General features: G+C 42.5%; 2 protein-coding genes across 2 annotated transcripts in view; one reads left to right on the forward strand and one right to left on the reverse strand.

Annotated features, from left to right (window-relative positions):
• Positions 1-25,212, forward strand: part of LOC135073755 (terpene synthase) — a 258,865-nt gene that overhangs the window by 164,547 nt on the left and 69,106 nt on the right. The gene's annotated exons all lie outside the window — the stretch shown is intronic.
• LOC135073757 (uncharacterized) lies at positions 165-24,474 on the reverse strand. Its single transcript, XM_063967930.1, has 11 exons — positions 24,349-24,474; positions 23,965-24,240; positions 23,500-23,674; positions 22,673-22,880; positions 21,542-21,692; positions 19,921-20,038; positions 18,831-19,039; positions 17,379-17,539; positions 12,328-12,530; positions 7,432-7,575; positions 165-1,897 (listed from the first exon to the last, which is right to left on the reverse strand). The coding sequence occupies exons 2-11, from the start codon at positions 24,227-24,229 to the stop codon at positions 1,669-1,671; spliced, it is 1,863 nt and encodes a 620-aa protein (XP_063824000.1). The 5' UTR covers positions 24,230-24,240; positions 24,349-24,474; the 3' UTR covers positions 165-1,668.

Below are 25,212 nucleotides of genomic sequence, written 5' to 3' on the forward strand. Positions count from 1 at the left end.
ACCCATCCTTATTGTTCGCGCGTAATTATGTTGCTGTTGCGCTTGCACACTCACTGCGGGCGCCCGTCGCACAGTCGCGACAGCAATATTATTACGCGCGAGCGATAAGGATGGGTAGCTTGGGGTCATTGGATAAAAATTCTACGTGCTCACAGACCGGGCTTTAGTAATAGATAATTGAAATCTCAGAATCGAGCCATATAGTTTAGGCCAGAATATAATATTTTATGCTTCACGCCGCAATATACATCTCATATAATATTTCACGCAGTAACAGGCTAAACGTCAAATATACAATCAGTATACATCAGAAGATATATCCAAACTATTTAAGAGTCCATATTGTCAGATCGTAACGAGTGAAAATATCTCGAACGCATGTTATACTTTACAATATATTTGATCGATATCTAAATACTATTTTTCATATACATATAATATACTTTAGCTACGTTCATAATATCACGTCAGGCTGACACACATTATTAGTTTGTGCCTACATCTAGGTTTGTCTTTTAAGCGTCTAAGGGCTGATTTTTCAATAGTCAGATATCTTTTAACTGAAAAATAAATTTCCCATACTGAAACTGTCAATGTGCCAAACTTATTCTTCAGTTAAAAGTTATCCGACGATTGAAAAATCGGTCCTAAATGAAAGAACGAAAGAGCTAAGTTACAATCTAATAGATTAGACGGTGTGAAATAATACTCCATGTTCACTGGGAACCGCCTTAGAACATTCTAGGAACAATTTTGACATTTTAAAGGTGTTAGAAGAAACCAAGAAGCTACTGAAGACATGTTAGTTGATTTTATAATGCGAGCAGTTTCATAATTGCAGATTATTGAGATATTGGTGCAGAAGTGTAACAGTGAGTCTAATGAATGACCAATGGAAATCGTCACAACGAAATTTCAGCCAATAATGAGATATCCCTAGTGGGTCGTATTTTCGTGTTTATTAAGTGAGAGTACTGCAATGATCTGCGATTCTGATCAACTCGAATTATAAATATCTAGATTAGAATCGATGTTGAATCGAATGTATTTAAGTAACGTTGACGTACTACAAAGTGACCGTATAGCTTCAATATCGAGCACCTTAATCGTACGACGTATAACGATCTTTGTCATAAGACCTGTATGGTTTGAACAACACTGGTAGATATTCACTTGGACCTGCTAGCCGTTCTGTTTATACAAGGCAATACGGACGTTAAACCGTAGTTTAGTTACTACAGTAATTTTATTTTACACAGCAATACAATCGTTTGTTCACGTGATACCAAACGCGCAATACCCGCTGCCAATGTAATATCACTTATGCCAGCGAGTCGATTTTTGAATTTAATATAATTACACTAAACATGAAAACTTGTGACCAATAGACAATGATAAATCAATTGTCAATTACATACACCACAGACTAAAATCATTACACATTTTGTTAGCGATCTTTTAAAAATATATTTCAATCATTTTGTACGTATTTCCAAAACCAAAAACAGGCAAATGTTTTACCATGAAATACAAAATCCAAGTCACTGGTGACATCAAAAATCGACTTCGCTACACCAATCAATAGTCAAATGAATACATGAAGACGCCGAAGTACCGTTTGCTGAATCGGTAGCGAGCGTTTCGCGGCCGCAACGCGTGCGGCGGTCACTAGCCGACTTCGCTTTTGACGTAGAAGAGTAGGTATGGTGTCGCCGCGGACCTCATTTTGGGTTCCGCTGATAGCAGGTCCTCGAACTCCTCGTTGGAGATGGGTTTGACTAGTTCGTCGTCGCAGGCCAGCCAGCACGCTTCGCTCCGAGGTCTAGGCACGCAGCATTCTTTAGCCGCGCAACCGGCCGGCGGCGGGCGAGGCCGGTTGAACAGCGTTCGCATGAATCTGGAATTTAAATAGCTGAGGTTAGAGTTGAAATTTGAAAGACAGTTTGACACCATACCTCAATAATTCAAAACTACAACTTTTTTAAAAAGACCCTTCATTCTGGTCTTAAAAACTTAATTTAATTTAAATTATCTGTAAATTACGATTTTTGTTCGCATTGTGATTGAAAAAAGTAGTTTAATTGAGTTAAAATAACTTTTTAAAAAAATAAAACCGACTTCAAATGCGTGAACACAAAAAAAAACTAAAAATTGAAAATATTGCGTATAAAAAAGTTTATCCCCAATTTTCCACCCTTGGGGGTGAAATATTTTCTTCAAATTCGCATGAAACCACCCTTTTGATAATACCTATTCAACAAAAAAATAATCGTTCAAATTGATTTATAATCGGCGGAGATATTGCGTATAAAAAAGTTCATCCCCAATTTTCCACCCTTGGGGGTTGTTTTTTCTATTAAAAAATTTAAATGGGACCACCCTTGAGGTATTACCTATACGCAGAAAAAAGATTTGTTCAAATCGGTTCATAATTGGCGGAGTTATCGCGTAACAAACATAGAAAAAAAAAAAAAAAAAAAACATACGGGTCGAATTGAGAACCTCCTCCTTTTTTTGAAGTCGGTTGAAAATAGTGACGTCCCTTGCTTGTAGTACCATACAAAATCTATGGGAGAGTTTCGTTTTGACAGTTTTAAAAAGTACATACGTCAATTGATTGATGGTGTCAACATGTCTATTCATCAGCATCATTACAGCCACAGGACGTCTACTGCTGAACATTGGCCTCCCCCAATAATCTCCATATCACCCGGTTGGTAGCGGCCAGAATCCAGCTCTCTCCTCTGTTACCTTTATGAGGTCGTCGGTCCACCTTGTGGGTGGACTGTTGTAGGTCATTAATTAATGACACATATTAAATCTTAAATGTCAGTGTCCCTTTCACAAAGATTCAGAGTTATCCAGATCCACACAAATGAAGGTTGGCTACTGGTGATTAACTTTATCTGACGAGTTTCTAACAAATATCCATGCAACTGGATGTAACAAAAAACAGGTATTATGCTTATTGAAAATGTATATTAAGCATGGAGTGGTCTAGCACAGGCAGACATAATTCAAGGTTAAAATGCAACACTGCCATAAAAAATAAAAGGTTAAACAAACACGTACGATCTGATAAAAACTGCGTGATCTAGCATAGGTACCTATTACGTATCATGTTTTGCGTCGTGATGAACGAATTTTATTAAATTTTATACTCATGATAAGATATTGTAATCGGACAAATGATTAAAAAACTGGCAAGGAAACCAGTTCGCACCTATTTTATGGTCTGTTAAATAAATAGGAATGTTTTAGATTATTTTTATCAATGACAAGTCTATCAATCAGGATAAGACGAGACCGAGCTGTCAAAGGGTAAAAAGTACAGTCGCCAGCACATTAAACATTTTTATTGAAAAATAGCATCTATTACAACATTAGTGCACATGCTCTGTACGTGACATCTAGATACGTAAGGGACTTTGGGTTTTCTCAGTGAGTAAAATGAGACTAAAGCCTGTATTCACAAACGATGCTTGCTTAAGTGAAGCAGCATATCGAACGCACAGCGTTGAATAGAGCTCTGTGATTAGTTCGTGTGTCACCCTGTGCGTCCACGCGCACTGTGACACCTCATAGTAATGTTTGTGAATACGGGCGTGAATGCGATTATAAGCATTGTTTTTTACTTTGACATAAGAATAGAGATGTTAGTCGGCCGTTTGGTGTAGTGGTTCGAAACGGACTACTATTCCGGAGGTAGCGGGTTCGATTCCCGCACAGCACAAACATTTGTGTGCATGAACATATTTGTTTGTATTGGACTGGGTGTTTTCTATGTATAATAAGTATGTATTTACAAAAAAAAGTATTTAAGTATGTTTATATCCGTTGTCTAGTACCCATAGTACAAGCTTTGCTTAGTTTGGGACTAGAAGCGCAGGGGTCATTCCATGACAAATGTTACCGAGGGTGAAAAACTAAATATGTTCTTTTCGCATTAAATCTGATGAATTTTGAAAGTATACATTCCAAATTATAATGTGCAACAAAAAAAATCTGAAAGAAACAAGTAATTTTTAAGTTATTAGTCTTCAAAGTCTACACTTAAGTCAACTGTCTGAATGATCATTTTCTCTCTAATTATTAGTAATACGATTAAAAAAAAAACTATCTATCTTTGAAACGTTTTGCCACTATATGATTCGAGGGTATTTATCATAGTATTGGTAGATAGCATATAGTCCCAAAAAAATTGATAATCATCAAGTTTTAAGTGTGTTTTCTTGTTACTTCGGCGATGTAACACCCGAAACAGAATAACAGGTATTTGTTTTATTATTGTACCTTACACACGGATTAGGGTAACAATATTTGGTAAAAGTAAGGTCATGGTAGTAATGATTTCAAATACTAGCTAATATCTGAGCATGATACTAATTTAGTATGTTTCTTTCTTGATTAAAAACTGTAACACCCGAAACGTTTCGGGTATTACATTTTTATTTATATGTCGATATTGTGTGTATATTGCTTGGAGAAGTGAAAAAGTATTACTGTGAGGGTCCTTTGACCTCCCACTAGCGCTGGCATCGGAAAAGGAGTCAGATTTCTCAATTTAAGACTTTTTTGAAATGTTGACTTAACACTAAAATTAAGGTATTGCTAAAAAGTGTCGATGTTTGACATTTCCTATAAATATCGTAATTAGAAATTAAAGTAATGCTATTTCAAGCCAAAAACAATAGAAAAAGCTAGATTCTGAGGAAAAATTTAACTTGAAAGGAGAATGCCCAAGTGACTATGGGAGTTGGTATCGCTATCAAATTCATTGTACATTAATCGAATAAAGCTTAATTTATAGTATGCATACAGGACTATTTGGCACAGTTATTTTTTTTTTTATAAAACTCCGGACTTTGACGTAATTTTGGTTTAAGTGAAATGAATGGTGTCCATTGGCATAGCTACAGGTTTTACCTTAGAATACTTGTTTTATATTTGTGGATAGTTACCCTGCCTAAAAAAAACCCTAGCTACGCCAAAGCTAGCGTTATTTGATAAGGATCAGATATAAACACAAAATAATCTTGCGTGCATACCAATGTTATTTATACCATTTTGCAAGGGGAAAGGGATTTGTGGTTAGCCCTGACTACTTAAGGACAGGAAAAAATCAAATGATATCGCGAGCTAACTACGAACAGCGCCATCTATTGACAACCGTGCGAACTACGTAGTGTCGTTGCTCGGTGGTAGGTGTTGCTGATTGCAGCTCATTGTTACAATACTTTTTATTAAAATCGGATTTTATTCCGGAGGTTTTACAATTTCTTACTACTTTCGCAAATCATTACAAATGAAGAAAGGAATTTACGGTGTGGTACCCTCAATGTACAATTAGATTTCGAGCGATACCACTTTTGGGCATTCTCCTTTGTATATTTTTTAAAAAAAGCTGCTTCGTAATTTCAAATCAGAAGTCGCTCTATTTGTGTTTATTTGTTGTACTCCTTATTTTGTAGTACCTAGAGACTAATAAAACACCGATTTTATCGATAAAACACGTTGAATTTTCGTACTCGTAACACCCGAAACAGAACCATTGTAACACCCGAAACAAAGAAAAAATTTATAAAAAAATAGTAAAACGTTTTATTTAACAGTGATTGTATGTTACATGGTTTGTAAATTTCATACTTTAGAAGTCCTGTAAGTTTTAGGTATGATTCCTTAAGAAAATTCGCTAAATTTCGAGTAAATGCAGCAACAGTCAGAACATAGAGGCAAAATCTCGTAACGCCCGAAACGCACACTTTTCGACTCATATTTTCGTTATCCTACATTCTAAGCTATACAAACTTTATTTTTTAAATAAAATAACTAAAAACGGACAGATTAAGGCACTAACATAATTAAAATACTATTTCAAAATACATGAAATTGTTGAATATGTGTGTACGAACGTAACACCCGAAACGATGGAATGACCCGCAGTGTAAAATGTCCAAGGATATTTATTTATTATTATTATTTAGTACATTATCTATTTGGTGATAGTAGAATTTCACTAACGGACGGCCGATACTGTGCTTCTTGGTAACGCGGCAAGTGAAGGTACGATAAGCGAGGTGTCGTGGAAACCCCTGACGTCTAGTCTATCGTAAAGATAAATGACAATTCACGATGTCGCGTTGTTGTCTTGTCGGATTATTTTGATTACAAGGGGTTTTGATGTGATGAACGAGGTTGCAAGCTAATTGACACAAGCTTTTACTGTGGTTGACTCTCATTTTGAACCTTACACAGCTGAAAATAAGGTAAATTATAAACGTTGATGGGCACTGTGAACCTTACTCAAAAGGTAATGTACAGCGCGACATATTTGTCTGATACTTTGTACCTTACTATTCTATACATGAAGGTTTCTTCGCTATATTCGACCTAGCTTATAGCTTAGCTTGAGGTCATTGGACGGGATTATTATAGCGTAGCTTGAGGTCATTGGACGGGATTCTACGTGCTCACGGACCAGGCTTTAGCTGTCATCATCATCATCATTTCAGCCACAGGACGTCCACTGCTGAACATAGGTCTTCCCCAATGACCTCTACATCGCACGGTTTGGTAGCGGCCTGCGTCCAGCGTCTTTCTGCTACCTTAATCAGGTCGTCGGTCCACCTTGTGGGTCGACTAGCTGTCACTTTAAACCTTATCCCACTATACATAAAGCTGCAATCTTCTTACCCAGACGTAGTAGGCGGCGCGGCGTGATCCGGCGGCGCTTGACGGCGGCAGGCTGGTTCGGCGGGCGAGTCTCGCGCGTACGCTACATAATGGCCGCCGGTTAGCGTCTGCCACTTTAACCCTACCCTCGCTTTACATAAAGGTGCAATCCCCTTACCTGGAGGTAGCGGCCATCTCGGCGGTGACTAAAGCCTGGTCCGTGAGCACGTAGAATTTTGTCCAATGACCCCAAGCTACCCATCCTTATCGCTCGCGCGTAATTATATTGCTGTCGCGACTGCGACGGGCGCCCGCAGTGAGTGTGCGAGCGCGGCTCACGGACCAGGCTTTAGCTGTCATCATCATCATCATTTCAGCCACAGGACGTCCACTGCTGAACATAGGCCTTCCCCAATGACTTCCACATCGCACGGTTTGGTAGCGGCCTGCGTCCAGCGTCTTTCTGCTACCATAATCAGGTCGTCGGTCCACCTTGTGGGTCGACTAGCTGTCACTTTAAACCATATCCCACTATAATAAAACTGCAATCTCCTTACCCAGACGTGGTAGGCGGCGCGGCGTGATCCGGCGGCGCTTGACGGCGGCAGGCTGGTTCGGCGGATGAGTCTGTCACTTTAACCTCACCCTCGCTTTACATAAAGGTGCAATCCCCTTACTCTGAGGTAGCGGTCATCTTGGCAGTGACAAGTTGACACTTTAAACCTTATCCCACTATACATAAAGTTGCAATCTTCTTACCCAGACGTGGTAGGCGGCGCGGCGTGATCCGGCGGCGCTTGGCGGCGACAAGCTGGTTCGGCGGGAGAGTCTCGCGCGTACGCTACATAGTGGCCGCCGGTTAGAGTCTGCCCTAGGTGCATTATCACGCCCCATAGGATGTATCTGGAAGGTTTAATGGTTAATTAATACATTTATCTATTTGAAGAACTTGGGTTTACTTTCGATACCTAAGTATTTTAATTGGAAAATCACTATGCTGAATATTGCCCTTTCAATCAGTTCTTACACACAAAAGAGTGACAAGAATGTTCATAATGACCTATCTGTACCAGTGCTATGGCTGATTTAAAATTACCGGTGTTTCAGCTATGCTGCTGGCGATCTTCTCCACAGCTGTTAGGACCTGTCTTGTGTCGCTATAGATTAACCATGACCTAGGCTGTCTGTACCTGAATAGTCTGGTACAGACAGTCTGCGACCGCCCGTCGCACAGTCGCGACAGCTACATAATTACGCGCGAGCGATAAGAATGGGTAGCTTGGGGTCATTGGACGAAATTCTACGTGCACGGCGACCGGGCTTTAGCCCTGTCTATCTGTACCTGTGTTGCGGCTGCTGCTCCGGCAGCCGGCGAGCACAGGGCTCGCAGAAGCAAGGCATGAGCAGCGGCGTGGGCGCGTGACGCGTGATCTTCTCCATGCCGCCGCTGAACCGCTTCAGATATTGTGACCTGTCTTTATGTAGGTACATGTGTTGCGACTAGCCCTGTCTATCTGTACCTATGATGCGACTAGCCCTGTTTATCTGTACCTATGATGCGACTAGCATTGTCCATATGTACCTGTGTTGCGACTAGACTTTTCTATCTGTAACTATGATGCGACTAGCCCTGTCTATCTGTACCTATGTTGCAACTAGCCCTGTCTATCTGTACCTATGTTGCGACTAGCCCTGTCTATCTGTACCTATGTTGCGACTAGCCCTGTCTATCTGTACCTATGTTGCGACTAGCCCTGTCTATCTGTACCTATGTTGCGACTAGCCCTGTCTATCTGTACCTATGTTGCGACTAGCCCTGTCTATCTGTACCTATGTTGCGACTATCCCTGTCGATCTGTACCTATGTTGCGACTAGCCCTGTCTATCTGTACCTATGTTGCGACTAGCCCTGTCTATCTGTACCTATGTTGCGACTAGCCCTGTCTATCTGTACCTATGTTGCGACTAGCCCTGTCTATCTGTACCTATGTTGCGACTAGCCCTGTCTATCTGTACCTATGTTGCGACTAGCCCTGTCTATCTGTACCTATGTTGCGACTAGCCCTGTCTATCTGTACCTGTGTTGCGGCTGCTGCTCCGGCAGCCGGCGAGCACAGGGCTCGCAGAAGCAAGGCATGAGCAGCGGCGTGGGCGCGTGACGCGTGATCTTCTCCATGCCGCCGCTGAACCGCTTCAGATATTGTGACCTGTCTTTATGTAGGTACATGTGTTGCGACTAGCCCTGTCTATCTGTACCTATGATGCGACTAGCCCTGTTTATCTGTACCTATGATGCGACTAGCATTGTCCATATGTACCTGTGTTGCGACTAGACTTTTCTATCTGTAACTATGATGCGACTAGCCCTGTCTATCTGTACCTATGTTGCAACTAGCCCTGTCTATCTGTACCTATGTTGCGACTAGCCCTGTCTATCTGTACCTATGTTGCGACTAGCCCTGTCTATCTGTACCTATGTTGCGACTAGCCCTGTCTATCTGTACCTATGTTGCGACTAGCCCTGTCTATCTGTACCTATGTTGCGACTAGCCCTGTCTATCTGTACCTATGTTGCGACTATCCCTGTCGATCTGTACCTATGTTGCGACTAGCCCTGTCTATCTGTACCTATGTTGCGACTAGCCCTGTCTATCTGTACCTATGTTGCGACTAGCCCTGTCTATCTGTACCTATGTTGCGACTAGCCCTGTCTATCTGTACCTATGTTGCGACTAGCCCTGTCTATCTGTACCTATGTTGCGACTAGCCCTGTCTATCTGTACCTATGTTGCGACTAGCCCTGTCTATCTGTACCTATGTTGCGACTAGCCCTGTCTATCTGTACCTATGTTGCGACTAGCCCTGTCTATCTGTACCTATGTTGCGACTAGCCCTGTCTATCTGTACCTATGTTGCGACTAGCCCTGTCTATCTGTACCTATGTTGCGACTAGCCCTGTCTATCTGTACCTGTGTTGCGGCTGCTGCTCCGGCAGCCGGCGCGCGCAGGGCTCGCAGAAGCAAGGCATGAGCAGCGGCGTGGGCGCGTGACGCGTGATCTTCTCCATGCCGCCGCTGAACCGCTTCAGATATTGTGACCTGTCTTTATGTAGGTACATGTGTTGCGACTAGCCCTGTCTATCTGTACCTATGATGCGACTAGCCCTGTTTATCTGTACCTATGATGCGACTAGCATTGTCCATATGTACCTGTGTTGCGACTAGACTTTTCTATCTGTAACTATGATGCGACTAGCCCTGTCTATCTGTACCTATGTTGCAACTAGCCCTGTCTATCTGTACCTATGTTGCGACTAGCCCTGTCTATCTGTACCTATGTTGCGACTAGCCCTGTCTATCTGTACCTATGTTGCGACTAGCCCTGTCTATCTGTACCTATGTTGCGACTAGCCCTGTCTATCTGTACCTATGTTGCGACTATCCCTGTCTATCTGTACCTATGTTGCGACTAGCCCTGTCTATGTGTACCTATGTTGCGACTAGCCCTGTCTATCTGTACCTATGTTGCGACTAGCCCTGTCTATCTGTACCTATGTTGCGACTAGCCCTGTCTATCTGTACCTATGTTGCGACTAGCCCTGTCTATCTGTACCTATGTTGCGACTAGCCCTGTCTATCTGTACCTATGTTGCGACTAGCCCTGTCTATCTGTACCTATGTTGCGACTAGCCCTGTCTATCTGTACCTATGTTGCGACTAGCCCTGTCTATCTGTACCTATGTTGCGACTAGTCCTGTCTATCTGTACCTATGTTGCGACTAGCCCTGTCTATCTGTACCTATGTTGCGACTAGCCCTGTCTATCTGTACCTATGTTGCGACTAGCCCTGTCTATCTGTACCTATGTTGCGACTAGCCCTGTCTATCTGTACCTATGTTGCGACTAGTCCTGTCTATCTGTACCTATGTTGCGACTAGCCCTGTCTATCTGTACCTATGTTGCGACTAGCCCTGTCTATCTGTACCTGTGTTGCGGCTGCTGCTCCGGCAGCCGGCGCGCGCAGGGCTCGCAGAAGCAAGGCATGAGCAGCGGCGTAGGCGCGTGACGCGTGATCTTCTCCATGCCGCCGCTGAACCGCTTCAGATATTGTTACCTGTCTTTATGTACAGTCACGGAATGAAAAGGTTCGTCAGTTTTCAAATTGATTCCTTCAACGAATCGCGAGCACATATTACCTTTTGAAACTATGTTACAGAATAATCTCGAGTTAGAGCAAATAATCTTTAACTGTTCGTCTGTAAAGTTCAAAATTATTCAGATCAAAGTTGTTTGACGATTTATCTTGTCAAGATTATTATGATTGATAAACTAAAACCTTCTTGTTGGTTCAACCTGCCATTATTATTTCTATTAAATAAAAAAAAAACCGGCCAAGTGCGAGTCGGACTCGCGCACCGAGGGTTCCGTACAAACCTGCAAGGTTTACAAAGTTCGTTCATTACGACAATCGAGTCATAACTATGGTATTTTTATTGCAAAATGAAATTCATAACATTACAATGGGGAAAGATGGAGGAGCATTTGCGTTTTTGCGTTGACTTAGAATTTTTTTTTTCACGGGTTAAAGGCAATTAGATCTAAGTATTTGATATGAATTTCAACTTGATAGCTCTACGCGTTCATGAGGAAAAAAGTAATAAGTTTATATTTATTAAAAAATATATATTTTGTAATGTAACTAAAAATTTAAGGTTTTCGGAATTTTTCCTTTATGTGTGCTATAAAACGTTGCTTCATGCCAAATTTCAAGATTCTAGGTCGACTGGAAGTACCCTTTAGGTTTTGATTCCCTTGCGAGTACTTGCGAGTTTCAAAATATGCAGCTTAAATTGCTGTTTCTTTTGATTGCGTTGACATAGAAGTTTGATTTTGTTACAGCTTAAAGGTATTATAGACCTGAGTATTTGGTATGAATTTCAATTTAATACCTCTACGCGTTTATGAGGAAATGGGTAGTAAGTTTAAAATTATTAAAAAAAAATATATTATGTGATGTAACTAAAAATTTATGGTTTTCGTAATTTTTCCTTTATCTATGTTATAAGACGTTGCTTCGTACCAAATTTCAAGATTCTGAGTTCACGGGAAGCACCCTGTAGGTTTTGATTCCCTTGCAAGTGTCGAAAATTTGCGGCATAAACGGCTGTATCTTTTGATTGCGTTGGCTTAGAAGTTTGATTTTTTCACAGCTTCAAGGGACAGTAGACCTGAGTAATTGATATAAATTTCAGCTTCATACCTCCACGCGTTCCCGAGAAAAAGGGTCTTGACAGACGGACGGACAGACGGACAACAAAGTGATCCTATAAGGGTTCCGTTTTTTCCTTTTGAGGTACGGAACCCTAAAAACTGCATTTTGTAACATTGCATGGGATAGAAAATTAAACAAGCAAAACCTTATTCGTTAGCAAACGTCATATTTATTTAAATGTTAGCAGCACTGTTTCTTGCACTGTTATGTTGGCAGGTTTGACTCTTACAGTACCTAGTGCAAGAGAAAACCGACACTAAGGTGACGAACCTTTTCATTCCGCGACTGTACCTGTGTTGCGACTAGCCCTGTCTATCTGTACCTATGTTGCGACTAGCCCTGCCTATCTGTACCTATGTTGCGACTAGCCCTGTCTATCTGTACCTGTGTTGCGGCTGCTGCTCCGGCAGACGGCGAGCACAGGGCTCACAGAAGCAAGGCATGAGCAGCGGCGTGGGCGCGTGACGCGTGATCTTCTCCATGCCGCCGCTGAACCGCTTCAGTTGCAGCACTAGTAGTCGCGGGAGACGCGAGTAGGCGACGCTCCGTCTCGCCTCGTTGTAGCGGAGGCATCGTTCGCACCAGTACTGTGGAAAAAAGTTGACAAGTCAGTCAGAATAGACACAACACCGATTTGTTGATTAAAATCACAAAAAAAATGTAGAGGGACACATGACAAGTACAGGTAAAAACAGTTACTTTATACTCACGATAAACACTATGGTGTAATTTAGTTCGTCTCGGATTCGAGCACCGTTTCGTTTACATACGTCAGTGATCGGTACTGTGCCGATGTGATAGGGCTGACTGCTAAAAGAAGCTACTGTTTTGCCATCTAGCGCACCACACGCGTATTTTTTCATCTTTCCATAGCGAATATTTTTTTTACAACACCCATTGAAAGAATACGCGAGCGAGACACGTACTACTTGCTCGTGAATCCCCTGTGGATTAAATCCGTCGGTGGGTACGCCGCGCGTGTTTTGTTTTCGATTCCTACTCGGGGAGATGAACAGGCCTAGTATTAGTAGCCTGTCTGAGTTTCTTGCGCTGCTTCTTCTCAGCACTGGTCGATTTATTGTCCCGAAGCAATGGTAGGGTTAATAATGGGTGGGACGAAATTCAAGACCCTTCTCTGCTCCGCTCCGCCTTGGTGGGAAACGGGCCTTATTCTCTCTATCATCGCAGCAGCCTGTAACCTGGAAGTACTGTGACCTATGAGAGAAGTAAGTATTGTGAACTTCTCCCTATCATAACAGCAACAGGTACTCGCTGGAGAGGCAGGCTACGCATCACTCACTACTCGCTCGTGAATCTCTTGTGGATCGTACCCCGCGTGTTTTGTTTTCGGTGCCCACTCGGGGAGATGAACAGGCCTGGTTATTTTATTTTGTACTTGCATTGAATAAATTCCTTTTCTTTTTAAAGCCCGGTCTGTGAGCACGTAGAATTTTGTCCAATGACCCCAAGCTACCCATCCTTATGGCTCGCGCGTAATTATGTTGCTGTCGCGCTCGCACACTCACTGCGGGTGCCAGTCGCACAGTCGCGACAGCAATATAATTACGCGCGAGCCATAAGGATGGGTAGCTTGGGGTCATTGGACAAAATTCTACGTGCTCACGGACCGGGCTTTAGCCCATATTGCTGTCCCGAAGCAGTTGTAGGGACGTGTGAAAGTGCTCTCTTGTCCCTATCATCACAACCATCATGTTACCTTGTTCTGGTCGCGCAGGTACTCGCTGGACAGGCAGGCGGCGCGGAAGGGCTCGTCGTCGGCGTCGTCGTCGCCCACCGGCACGCATAGCTCGCAGACAGCCTGAGACTTCTCCGTCACCGTCTCGCACTCGACGCACAGACGAATTACAGCCCTATCATCATACCATAGTAGCATCTCTAACGGTTTCTACAGGCTACACTTCGATGTGCGAAGGAATTATACGACCTATTCCACCAGTCCCCTTCCATCACCGGAGAACCAGACGCAGGCTAGCGTATCATCACTACATTGTCGATATTCCAACAGCTCGCACTAAGCGATCCGATAACTTTTTTATAATGCAAACAGCTAGGGACTGGAATTTGTCACCTGCTGCTGGCTCTTCCCTACACTAATATCCGGGCCTTTCAAGGCGAAAGTGAATAAGCACTTACAGGGCAGATTATGTACAATCTTGAACAACATCTCACTTAACAACAGTGCGATTGTGGTCGAATACCTGCTTTGGACCTGGTTACTATGGCATGCAAACCGGTTAACCGGATAACCGAAAAACCGGATAACCGACACAATTTGAAACTCGGTTTTTGTCAGTTATAAATCCGGGTTTTTCGGTTATTTCGGTTTTTCTTCTACGATTTTAGATAATTTAATAACTCATACAAGAACATGCTTCTTTAGTCATATCAATAAAAACAATTATTGTGATGCAATGTGAATGAGTATAGTCTATCTATGGCTATGGTATTGAACTAAAGTACCATGTATCTATAATATATAAAGCTCGTCTTCTAGCTAAAGCTATAAGCGCGCGCGCGCAAAATGGAACGCGCTTTGTATTTGACCATTGCCGCCATTTTGCTTTGCTAGTCTCTGTCAGTGTCAACTTACATATTATTTAATTAAGCATAACCACAGAATACATAATAGTAGCAACAGAAATTGCACTCCTTTGTGTAGGATCAGATGCCGGCATTTTAACGGTAATAATAATAATGCAAAATATCCAACGCACATGGTGCATTCGAAATCGCACCTTACTACTACGCTCACAAGAGCGCTATTTTTTTGTGTTCAGAATTGATCTACCTCACAGCTCAAGCGTCAGGGTTGTATAAGCAAAGTAAAATAAATAAAAACTTAATTTTAAGAAGCATTTATTGTATTTACGATTGGTAAACTTTAATCTAGTGGTGTTTGTATAATCGTACCATCTCTAAAGTACCTATTAATAAACTTCAGTGTTACGATAATTCGAAATTGGACAAACAGTTTTAAAAGGTGTAGTGTCGGAAAACAGACACGGTAAAGTAAAAGTTAATGTTTTTATTAGGTAAAATATTTTTTTTGCTACAGTTTTTTGTCATAAGTATTTCAAAATTATTCAAAAAGTGTAGTTTTTTAAATTATTTAAATCACTACAGTTAATTATTATTTCTAAATATTACGATTTTCCATTAAAGAAGAATAACAGTGCTGTTGGAACAATAAACCTTGATTTCAACGATGATCGACCGAGCGTGTATAGAAATACGTACGCGTGTGCTCACAGGCGCGTCACGGCGCGTGGCGGTCCTGACTGATTTGCAACTTGAAGTTGTCGCGCGCTGTAGGTAATTATCTCGGCCGGTATAGGCGAGTGACGGAGGCCTGGCATAACTATGACCAACGACTTAGATTATGCCGATGACCTCTGTTTGCTGAGCCACACGCATCACGATATGCAATCCAAACTTGATGACCTACATCGAGAAGCGGGTATCACAGGGCTCAAAATTAACTGCCGGAAGACCCAAGAGATGCGATCTGGTGTGAGAAATTGCACGCCATTACGGATTGGTGCAGAGGATGTGGCACGAGTCCACAATTTCACCTACCTCGGGAGCGTCGTGTCAGAAACTGGAGGTACCGAAGAGGACATCACTTCGCGCATTGCCAAGGTCAGAGCTACCTTCGCACAACTTCGCCCCATATGGCAGTCACGGAAATTGACCCTAAGGGTCAAGATCAAAATATTCGGGTCCAACGTTAAATCCGTTCTGCTCTATGGGTGTGAAACGTGGAAGGTCACCAAGGTTATCTCGCACCAGCTGCAGGTCTTCATCAACCGCTGCCTTCGCCGAATTCTCGGCATATACTGGCCCGAGAAAATCTCCAACGTCGAGCTATTGGAACGCTGCCACGAAATTCCGATCGACCAGCAGATCAAGCGCCGCAAGTGGAACTGGATTGGCCACACTCTCCGAAGGGACCCCGATCACATCCCTAAGCAGGCTCTGAATTGGAATCCCCAAGGAAAACGCAAACGTGGTCGACCCAGGCAAGCGGCGGCCTGGCGGCCTTGGCGGCGCACTGTAGCGGACGAGGCGAAGAAGATCGACAAGACCTGGAGCAAGAAGCTCAAGACCGAACGAGATGGAGGACTGTTGTGGACGCCCTCTGCCCCATCTAGGGGACATAGGACCATAAGTCATGACCAAAGGTTCTTCTTCTTTTTTGATGATGTTGGCAATACACGTCGAGGTCGACTTGATTTGTGCCATTTTCAAGTATATGTCACTGTAAAATTGTGGATTCCGTCAGATTATAATCTGACGTAGTTAAATTACAATCTAACCTAACCTAACCCACTGTTAGTTTACAATCTAACGCGTTATATTATAAACTGACAGAGTTCACAATTTCACGTTGACATATATAAGTGATACGAGTTACAAAATGAGATCAAGTAATGATATAATGAAGGATGATAGATGATACCCTTTCCCACCCTTTGAGTCTCAGTAAAGTTGTGGTGCTTTACTGAGACCTCCTACAACTTGAGAGAACCAGAAGAATCACTATGCACGTTTTGCTTCACTTGCCCACACCCATGGACGTTCACGAACACTCAATGGTTAATAATCCACCATTATTACACATTAATAGTCGCCCACACACGAATTTGAGGAAATAAAACAAAACCGCTAACATGACGCTTCAGATTCCCGCCAAGAAGTCCTGACCAAAGGTTTTGCTTTGCTAATGAGCGAAGTATCCTATTGTTGATCTCTTTATATTTGATTTTTAATTAAACTATTCAATTGATCTCACAATATTATATTCAGAACATGTAACTTCATCTTGTCAAACTAGAATATAAAAGAAATAAAATGATTTTTATTATAATTTGCAGCCTTTTTATTTACTTACAAACAGTCGACCCGAAAAACCCGAAAAAACCGGTTTAGTTCGGTTTTAGAAAATAAAAACCGAAAAAACCGGTTTTTCCAAACCGCTCGGTTTTTGCATGCCCTACTGGTTACCACTAAGGCGGAGCAGAGCAAAACGGAGCGGAGAAGTGTCGGGCCGTTAACTTTTTCTATAGAATTAGACAGCGGCGGCGGCGCAGCGCGGAGAATCGTGAAAATAATGAAATTTGATTGGTTATTCAAGACACTTCTTTCCTCCGCTCAGTAGCGTGGAAGAACAACGGGCTCAATTTCTTCGATCAACATCGTCGCTACAGGCCTGCAGCAGCCTAGACGGGCTGCTCGCCTTCTGGGGGGATCTGGGGTGGTTGGAGTAGGAAGATAAACCACAAATCGCGCACAATGGCCCAATCATGAGGCTAAGTGCGGTATTCGATTGCCCTGCAAAACTAACTAACTAACTAACTCCTCCGCTCTGCCTTGGTTGAAACCGGGCCTTATTCTCCCTATCATAACAGCCTCACCTTGTTCTGGTCGCGCAGGTACTCGCTGGACAGGCAGGCGGCGCGGAAGGGCTCGTCGTCGGCGTCGTCGTCGCCCACCGGCACGCACAACTCGCACACGGCTTGAGACTTCTCCGTCACCGTCTCGCATTCCAGGCACATCGTGCGGACCACCATCATGCCTGCGACAACATAATAACCATGATTTATGACCCACAAGGTGGACCGACGACATCATAAAGGTAGCAAGGAAGCGCTGGACGCAGGCCGCTACCAATCGATCAACGTGGAAAGCCTATGGGGGAGGCCTATGTTCAGCAGTGGACGTCCTATGGCTGAAATGATGATGAAGATCAGTTAGGCCCGGTTTCCACTAAGGCGAAGCGGAACGGAGATGTGGATTGAATAAACCAATGAGATTTCATTCATTATTGGAGAATGAAATCTGATTGGTTTTTAGAGGCGTCTCCGCTGCGCCTTGGTGGAAAACGGGCCTTAGTACGGACTACCATCATGCTTGCAAAAAACATATTTGAGTCTAGGTAAGACTAGATTTCCACTTCATTGCGAGTCACTTAGGCCCTAGGGCCTCCGCTTAAACTCGCGCGGGTCCACGGTCCGTTTCGGAATCCAATGTAGATGCGTCGCGCTAAAGAAACGCAGTGGATTGTTCAGTCCAGACTGTAGACCCAGCCGTCAATGTCAGCTTATCATAGGTGGGATTGAAGAATAAGATAAAAGCTTGTTAACTCTGTAAATGTTTACCAATTTTTTTTCTCAGTTAGCATATCCAAAATATGAACTTTATGGCCGTGGTATTTGGAGTTCAGTCGCTTGTATAGTCTGCATTAAAAATAGCAATTACATACCTCCAAAGTCGTCAGCCACGTAGTCCCAGCCAGGCCTCAATCTCTCGTCCCTCTCAGGGTCGGCGGGCGCTGCACTCTTCTCTTCTGAGAGAGCACTGCGTTTTCTTAACCACTAGCTAAATTCCGGTCGCCGAGCAGATAGGATTTCGTCCAATGACCCCAAGCTACCCATCCTTGTCGCTCGCGCGTAAATTGCTGTCGCGCTCGCACAGTCACTGCGGCCGCCCATCGCACAGTCGTAACAGCAATATAATCACGTGCGAGCGATAAGGATGGGTAGCTTGGGGTCACTGGACGAAATTCTATGTGCTCGCCGAACAGACTTTAGTGAAAGTAGCTTATGTGGCGCCAACTAGTAAGGCGAGTGACAGGACCTTTGGTCACCAGTGGCGTCAACTAGTGAACGCAAATATGGTGATAAAGCCCGGTCTGTGAGCACGTAGAATTTTGTCCAATGACCCCAAGCGACCCATTATTATCGCTCGCGTGTAATTATGTTGCTGTCGCGCTCGTACACTCACTGCGGGCGCCTGTCGCATAGTCGCGTCATCGCGAAAATTTTACGTGCTCACAGACCAGACTATAGTTCATACTACGTACGTACCTTCAAAGTCATCAGCCACGAAGTCCCATCCAGGCCTTGATCTCTCGTCCCTCTCAGGGTCGGCGGGCGCTGCACTCTTCTCTTCTGTAGGGGAGTTTTTCTTCTCACTAGCGAGCACTTCTTTGCGTTTCTTCCACGACTTGCGAAGGTTGCCGAGGGTTGGTTTCCCGCCATCGCCGTCTAAGCTTGGTTGGCGGCCTATACCGTTGCTGGAGGATGAATATTACTTAGTTTTAATATGCACAAAACTTGGCCATAACAATTTTACTCTGCAAGTGATTGATTGTTCTGAAGATTTTGAAAGAAATAATCGGCAATAACAAGTTCTGTGAAGCAACTGTGAAATTGAATGATCTAGAACTCTAGGATGGTACAAAGGCCAGTAAACACATCGTCGGCCGTTTGGTGTAGTGGTTCGAATCGGACTACTATTCCGGAGGTTGCGGGTTCGATTCCCGCACAGTACTAACATTTGTGTGCATGAACATATTTGTTTGTATTGGACTGGGTGTTTTCTATGTATAATCAGGCCTGTTCATCTCCGCGAGTTTACATCGAAAACAAAACACGCACGATGGGCCACCTACAGGATACTATTCGACAAGGCCTCACATACGAGCGAACATTGACTCACGCACGCGTATTCTTGTGTATGATGGAAGAAAATAAAGAAAATGGTGTACTAAATACTGTGCGTGCAGTATTTAACTGCCTAAATAATAATAAAAACACAGAATGTAATTTTTTAAGTTGCCTCAAGACACTGAGAGGTAAATAAGTAGTTAATGTTATTCATGATAATTCATGCTAAATCATGTATTTCCTCCGCCATTTTCCGCAGTTTGGCACCTCACGTCACATCATTTTACCGAAGTCAGCCCTATAGCTTCGGCGCATTGCCGATCACTGACGTTTGTCAACAAAATGGTGCTTGACTCTTGAGACAGGCTAAATTACACCATATTGTTAATGACATTGAGCATACATTTTTTTAAATACCTTCGCGAAGTAAAACTTCTGTACGTAGTACTTATTATTATTCTGTGGTATTACCGCGGCTGAACTAAGAAAATTAATAAATAATGCTAACCTGTCGCCATTTTCGTGTAGCTGCAACCGAGCGGCGCGCGTGCTGAGCGCGCGACACGTCTCGCGGATGTTGTCAAGTATGCACACTAGCAGTTCGTGCGCGTCTTGTTGGCGGTTGCCTGCGCAATGAAACAATAATAGGTATATTAGTACATAGAATACAATAAATTAAAAGAAATATGCCAGAAATTCAAAGTTTTTAGTCATTTTGAAACAAAGGTATCTAAGAAGTAAAATCTGTATAGAATAAACAGCTTAGGCAGAAATGTTGCCACAGGCCACATCAAAAGAACATACATACATGAAGTGGCAATAGATGAACGGTAAAGGTCGGACTGGCCGACTGGAGATCCTAGAACCACGGGTTCAAACCCCGCCGCTAAACTATTATAGCAATCCCATTCGTAACACAAGTATAATTATTTAGTTAACCACGTGTACGGGTTAACAGGGCTATTAGTAATTTTAGAAAAAAAAAATACCATTATTTAAAAAAAAACTAAACACTTCGCACAGGGATTAAACATCACCATGCGACTTGTGCGAGTACAGTGTGTCTATACAAAGTGCACATTATAATCGCAAACCAGTGGAAAAATGGTCGAAAGATCTTTTTTTTTGTATGGAGTTTTGACGAATTAGATTTTCGATTCGATCGGTAAAGGAAGTATAATTGTAGCAGGTATTGATGAACGAGGTGTTGATTGCAGTTAATTATGTACCTTCAAAGGTGGAGTTGACGTCCCTCAACGCAGCAAGGAAGGCATCAGCCGCGAAGGGTTCCGGGCTGGCGTCGGTCGAACTACTGCTGAGGCACTTGCTCTCCGCCGCTCGCATGCTGAAGTATGTATTCAGTTATTTTATCAATTACCTTCAAAGGTGGAGTTGACGTCCCTCAACGCAGCAAGGAAGGCGTCAGCCGCGAAGGGTTCCGGGCTGGCGTCGGCCGAACTACTGCTGAGGCACTTGCTCTCCGCCGCTCGCATGCTGAAGTATGTCTTCAGTTATTTTATCACAGTTACCTTCAAAGGTGGAGTTGACGTCCCTCAACGCTGCAAGGAAGGCATCAGCCGCGAAGGGTTCCGGGCTTTTGTCGGCCGAACTACTGCTGAGGCACTTGCTCTCCGCCGCTCGCATGCTGAAGTATGTCTTCAGTTATTTTATCACAGTTACCTTCAAAGGTGGAGTTGACGTCCCTCAACGCAGCAAGGAAGGCGTCAGCCGCGAAGGGTCCGGGCTGGCGTCGGCCGAACTACTGCTGAGGCACTTGCTCTCCGCCGCTCGCATGCTGAAGTATGTCTTCAGTTATTTTATCACAGTTACCTTCAAAGGTGGAGTTGACGTCCCTCAACGCAGCAAGGAAGGCGTCAGCCGCGAAGGGTCCGGGCTGGCGTCGGCCGAACTACTGCTGAGGCACTTGCTCTCCGCCGCTCGCATGCTGAAGTATGTCTTCAGTTATTTTATCACAGTTACCTTCAAAGGTGGAGTTGACGTCCCTCAACGCAGCAAGGAAAGCGTCAGCCGCGAAGGGTTCCGGGCTTTTGTCGGCCGAACTACTGCTGAGGCACTTGCTCTCCGCCGCTCGCATGCTGAAGTATGTCTTCAGTTATTTTATCAATTACCTTCAAAGGTGGAGTTGACGTCCCTCAACGCAGCAAGGAAGGCATCAGCCGCGAACGGTTCCGGGCTGGCGTCGGCCGAACTACTGCTGAGGCACTTGCTCTCCGCCGCTCGCATGCTGAAGTATGTCTCGTGAAGCTTTTCCGTCGCTATCTGTGGAACATTAGAAAGAAAGAAAGAAAGAAAGAAAAACATTTATTGCCATGGACATCACAGAAGACAAAAGATGTAAATAATAGAAAAAACAGTAAATAAGACATAGGTGACATAAAACATACAATGAAAGTGAAAGTAAACTGAGCAGTGCCACCCTGTCGCACAGCGATGTCCATCGCAATGGGACCCCACTCAGCATATGCCATGGCCCCCGGTGAGGGAGGCCACGACGCTGGTTTTCAGTGTGCCCCATGCCGAGTGGGAGTCACGGACACTAACCTATACTGCATAAAATATACATACATTACGTATTGTTAAAATAGCCCTTAATGTAATTCACATGTAATATAATAAGTGGTAAATAATATAAATAATTAGAAGATAGCTAGGATAATAATACTCAGAATTTTAAAATTTTCCAAAGCATTGTGGTATAAAAATTGTAATGGTAGCATGGGCAGGCCTCCCACTAGGTGGACCGACGATCTGGTGAAGGTCGCGGGAGGTGCCTGGATGCGAACGGCGCAGGATCGGTCTTTGTGGAAATCCTTGGGGGAAGCCTTTGTCCAGCAGTGGACGTCTTTTGCCTGAAACGAACTAACGAACGAACGAATGGGCCAGGCAAAGAAGAAAATTGTGGAATAAAAAATTCCAGAGGTACAGCAGTGTTAGAGGTTTCCCTCCTCATGGACAGTTTGTAATCTTTCAAGTTATGAATGCCTAATAAAATAAAATAAAAACAATTCATCAAAACTAGATTTGCTAATCTGAATCGGTGGTTGTTACAATAATATTATACTATGCCATTTTTGCATACAGTAAAAAGATTATAATTAAAGAGACTCACACTAAGCTAATATTTGTTAAAAAAATATGACATCATATCAAACTAGGTAGCCAGGAATTAAAATGTCAGCTTATCATAAACATCAGACACCCCCGATTTGTTATCAGTGTTATAGTTAGATAAGGCCCACCTGTATTTTACTCTTTCCGGAGCTGTTGTCTGCTTGGCCGAGAGAGAGCAGATCTTTGCTGCTCCATGACCGAGCTCCAGAAGACGCTAGGCCTGCCGCACTCCGGCCTAAAGAGGAACTCTTCATGCGGATGCTTCCAAGCTTCTGTTCTAGACTGGCCAAGTCGGATACGAGGTGGTGTAAGTTGTGTAGGAATCGTGGTGCATATCTGAATGAAAAACAAAAGTATGTTGATGTTAAACTTTGCAGAATAGCAGTAAGTTATGCGTAATTAAGATGCAATGAATCCGATTACAGAAGCGACTTAATTCACATTATTTAAAAAAAAATGTTGCATTTCAAATATACACAGTTTGTTGAAGTATGTTGAGTCTTGAGGATGAATCAATACAAATGATGATCTTCAGAGGTGTTTATTAAAACATCTTCTGTCAACCAGTTTTACACTTATAATGATAGAACAATTGATTGAAAATAAATTGAGTTTTTAAGACTAAATTAACACATCTCGATCTGTAATATAATCAAATTGTAGAAAAGTTGTGTACAATCAATACATTATCAAAAGAGAGCACAAGTTTAACTTTTCAAGGCCAGCAAATTGAGACATTAAATAACCAATTGTTTCACAGTCATATGTTTCTGCTTGGGGATTGATGGGTTATAGCAGACAAGATTATTGTCTAAACACTTGATTGATGATTCTTATAATAAACTGAGTCAGCTGATCTTATTATGGACTCAACTTTGAGTGACTCATCATATAAGTCACTACCAATATTACAGGTAGATTTAATTCAGTAGCTTATTTTATACATATTCCTCACCGTAACGTATAAAGCACACTGTTGAGAAAGCAAGTGTTTCCTAAGTTGGAGAGAGTGGCGATGGGAGTCTTCCGCGGCGCCGCTCCATACTGGTTCTCCGTCTGGTGGTGGCCATTCAACATGGCAGTGCTGGCAGGCTTGGGCTCTAGTATTATCAGATCGGGGACGTGTTTATCTGAAAGTTCACAATGATAAATATTATAAACTTAAGTTATTATTTGTAATTAAAGTTATTGACTTTGAGTGGAAAAGGTACTATTTATTTAATATGGATTTATTACGAGGACATGCAATTTCATAAACCATAATTCTCTAGATTTTATAATTTGTAAATACTCTAGCTCTAGCAAACTATAAAACATGATTTGCCATTCATAATAAACTTATAAGGCTAGTAATTTAACCATTCGGTTGCTAATTACAAGAACTACCAAAGTATGTGGATCATTCCTATTGGAAACTAACCTATTGACTTCGATGTTTCAATCAGAGGTTTGAGTCTTTTAGCTGCACTTAGAGTATTGAAGTAGGTGTTCCTGAATGGCCGTTTCACTGGCTTATTCTCCTTATTGTCACCAGCAGCTAGTTTGTTCACAGCAATGTTCTCTTTAGAATCTCCAAGTTTTCTGTTCTCGTTAGTCACACATACAGCATTATTTCTGTTTAACGATAGCGAAAATTTAGATTTTTCGATTCCTTTTTTCGTTTCAGACACAGGGTTAACTGGCATCTTCAGAATACCTGTAAATAAAGTCGTAATAACGTGAATAGAGGCCACTGGTAACTTTCCCAAAAACGTTATGTCAAGGATTCCTGTGTTAATAACACACTTTTCGACGTTATACTTACGCAAACGTCTTCATTAGGTGCATTGACTTACATAATATAGTAAGACAATCGTATCTCAATAAAAATATACTAAAATAACTAAAATTTGGGGAGGAATAAGCCGCGAACAACCCCTTTCGAAGCAGTCGGCCATATTGGATTATTTGATTGATGTCGCGTTTCGTTTCATTCCTTTCTGACATCTTGTCACATCCGTGTTTCTAAATGTAGGTAATGCAATGAATATAGCTACGACTTAAAAATAAAACGAAGATTGACACCGGTCGGTACCGATTATTACCGGTAACATTACAACATTGTTTCTATCTCTGAGCAAGTCTGTACTCTATCCACTAGATGGCACTGATTTGGATTTTCCAGTAAGAGGGAAAATTAAGATTTTACTAACAGCTTAATGAGAATAAAATCAGGTGCCAGTAATCCGAATTCTGTATTAATTTTACACAAAAGCTTTAGCTTAGCTTTAGCTTTTACCTAAATGTGTACCGACTTATTTACTTTAACTAAATATTTTACTGTTTCTAACTAGGTTAGGTACCTACTTAACTTATACAGGTGGAAACGTATCTACTCTGCTTGGCAAAACGAATAAGGTTCAGCCAGATTGCTATTCATGATGTTAGTAGTCTCAGCCAGCAGGCAGGCGTGGGGGTGCAATGTTTTATGCAAGCAGCTGCGTCCTATCTGCTTAGAACCTACTTACCTATTGCTTACATAAGTAATATGCATAAGTAAGTACCTACCAATATCAAATAAGATTTTTTTATCCCCAAGCTATTGACCTGTATCTCACCTGATGGTAAGTGATGTGATAATTTCTATGTAATGATGTATTAGGGGAAAGTAGTACGAGTTGATCCCCTG

Source organism: Ostrinia nubilalis, chromosome 8, assembly GCF_963855985.1.
Source record: "Ostrinia nubilalis chromosome 8, ilOstNubi1.1, whole genome shotgun sequence".
NCBI lineage: Eukaryota > Metazoa > Arthropoda > Insecta > Lepidoptera > Crambidae > Ostrinia > Ostrinia nubilalis.

Coding starts and splice junctions, on each gene's coding strand:
- LOC135073757 (XM_063967930.1), bottom strand. CDS start 24,229: ATGCCAGTTAACCCTGTGTCTGAAACGAAAAAAGGAATCGAAAAATCT. Junction 22,881..23,499: donor AGTGTGCTTTATACGTTACG/GTGAGGAATATG, acceptor TTTTTCATTCAG/ATATGCACCACGATTCCTAC. Junction 12,531..17,378: donor ACCTGCGCGACCAGAACAAG/GTGAGGCTGTTA, acceptor TTTTTTCCACAG/TACTGGTGCGAACGATGCCT.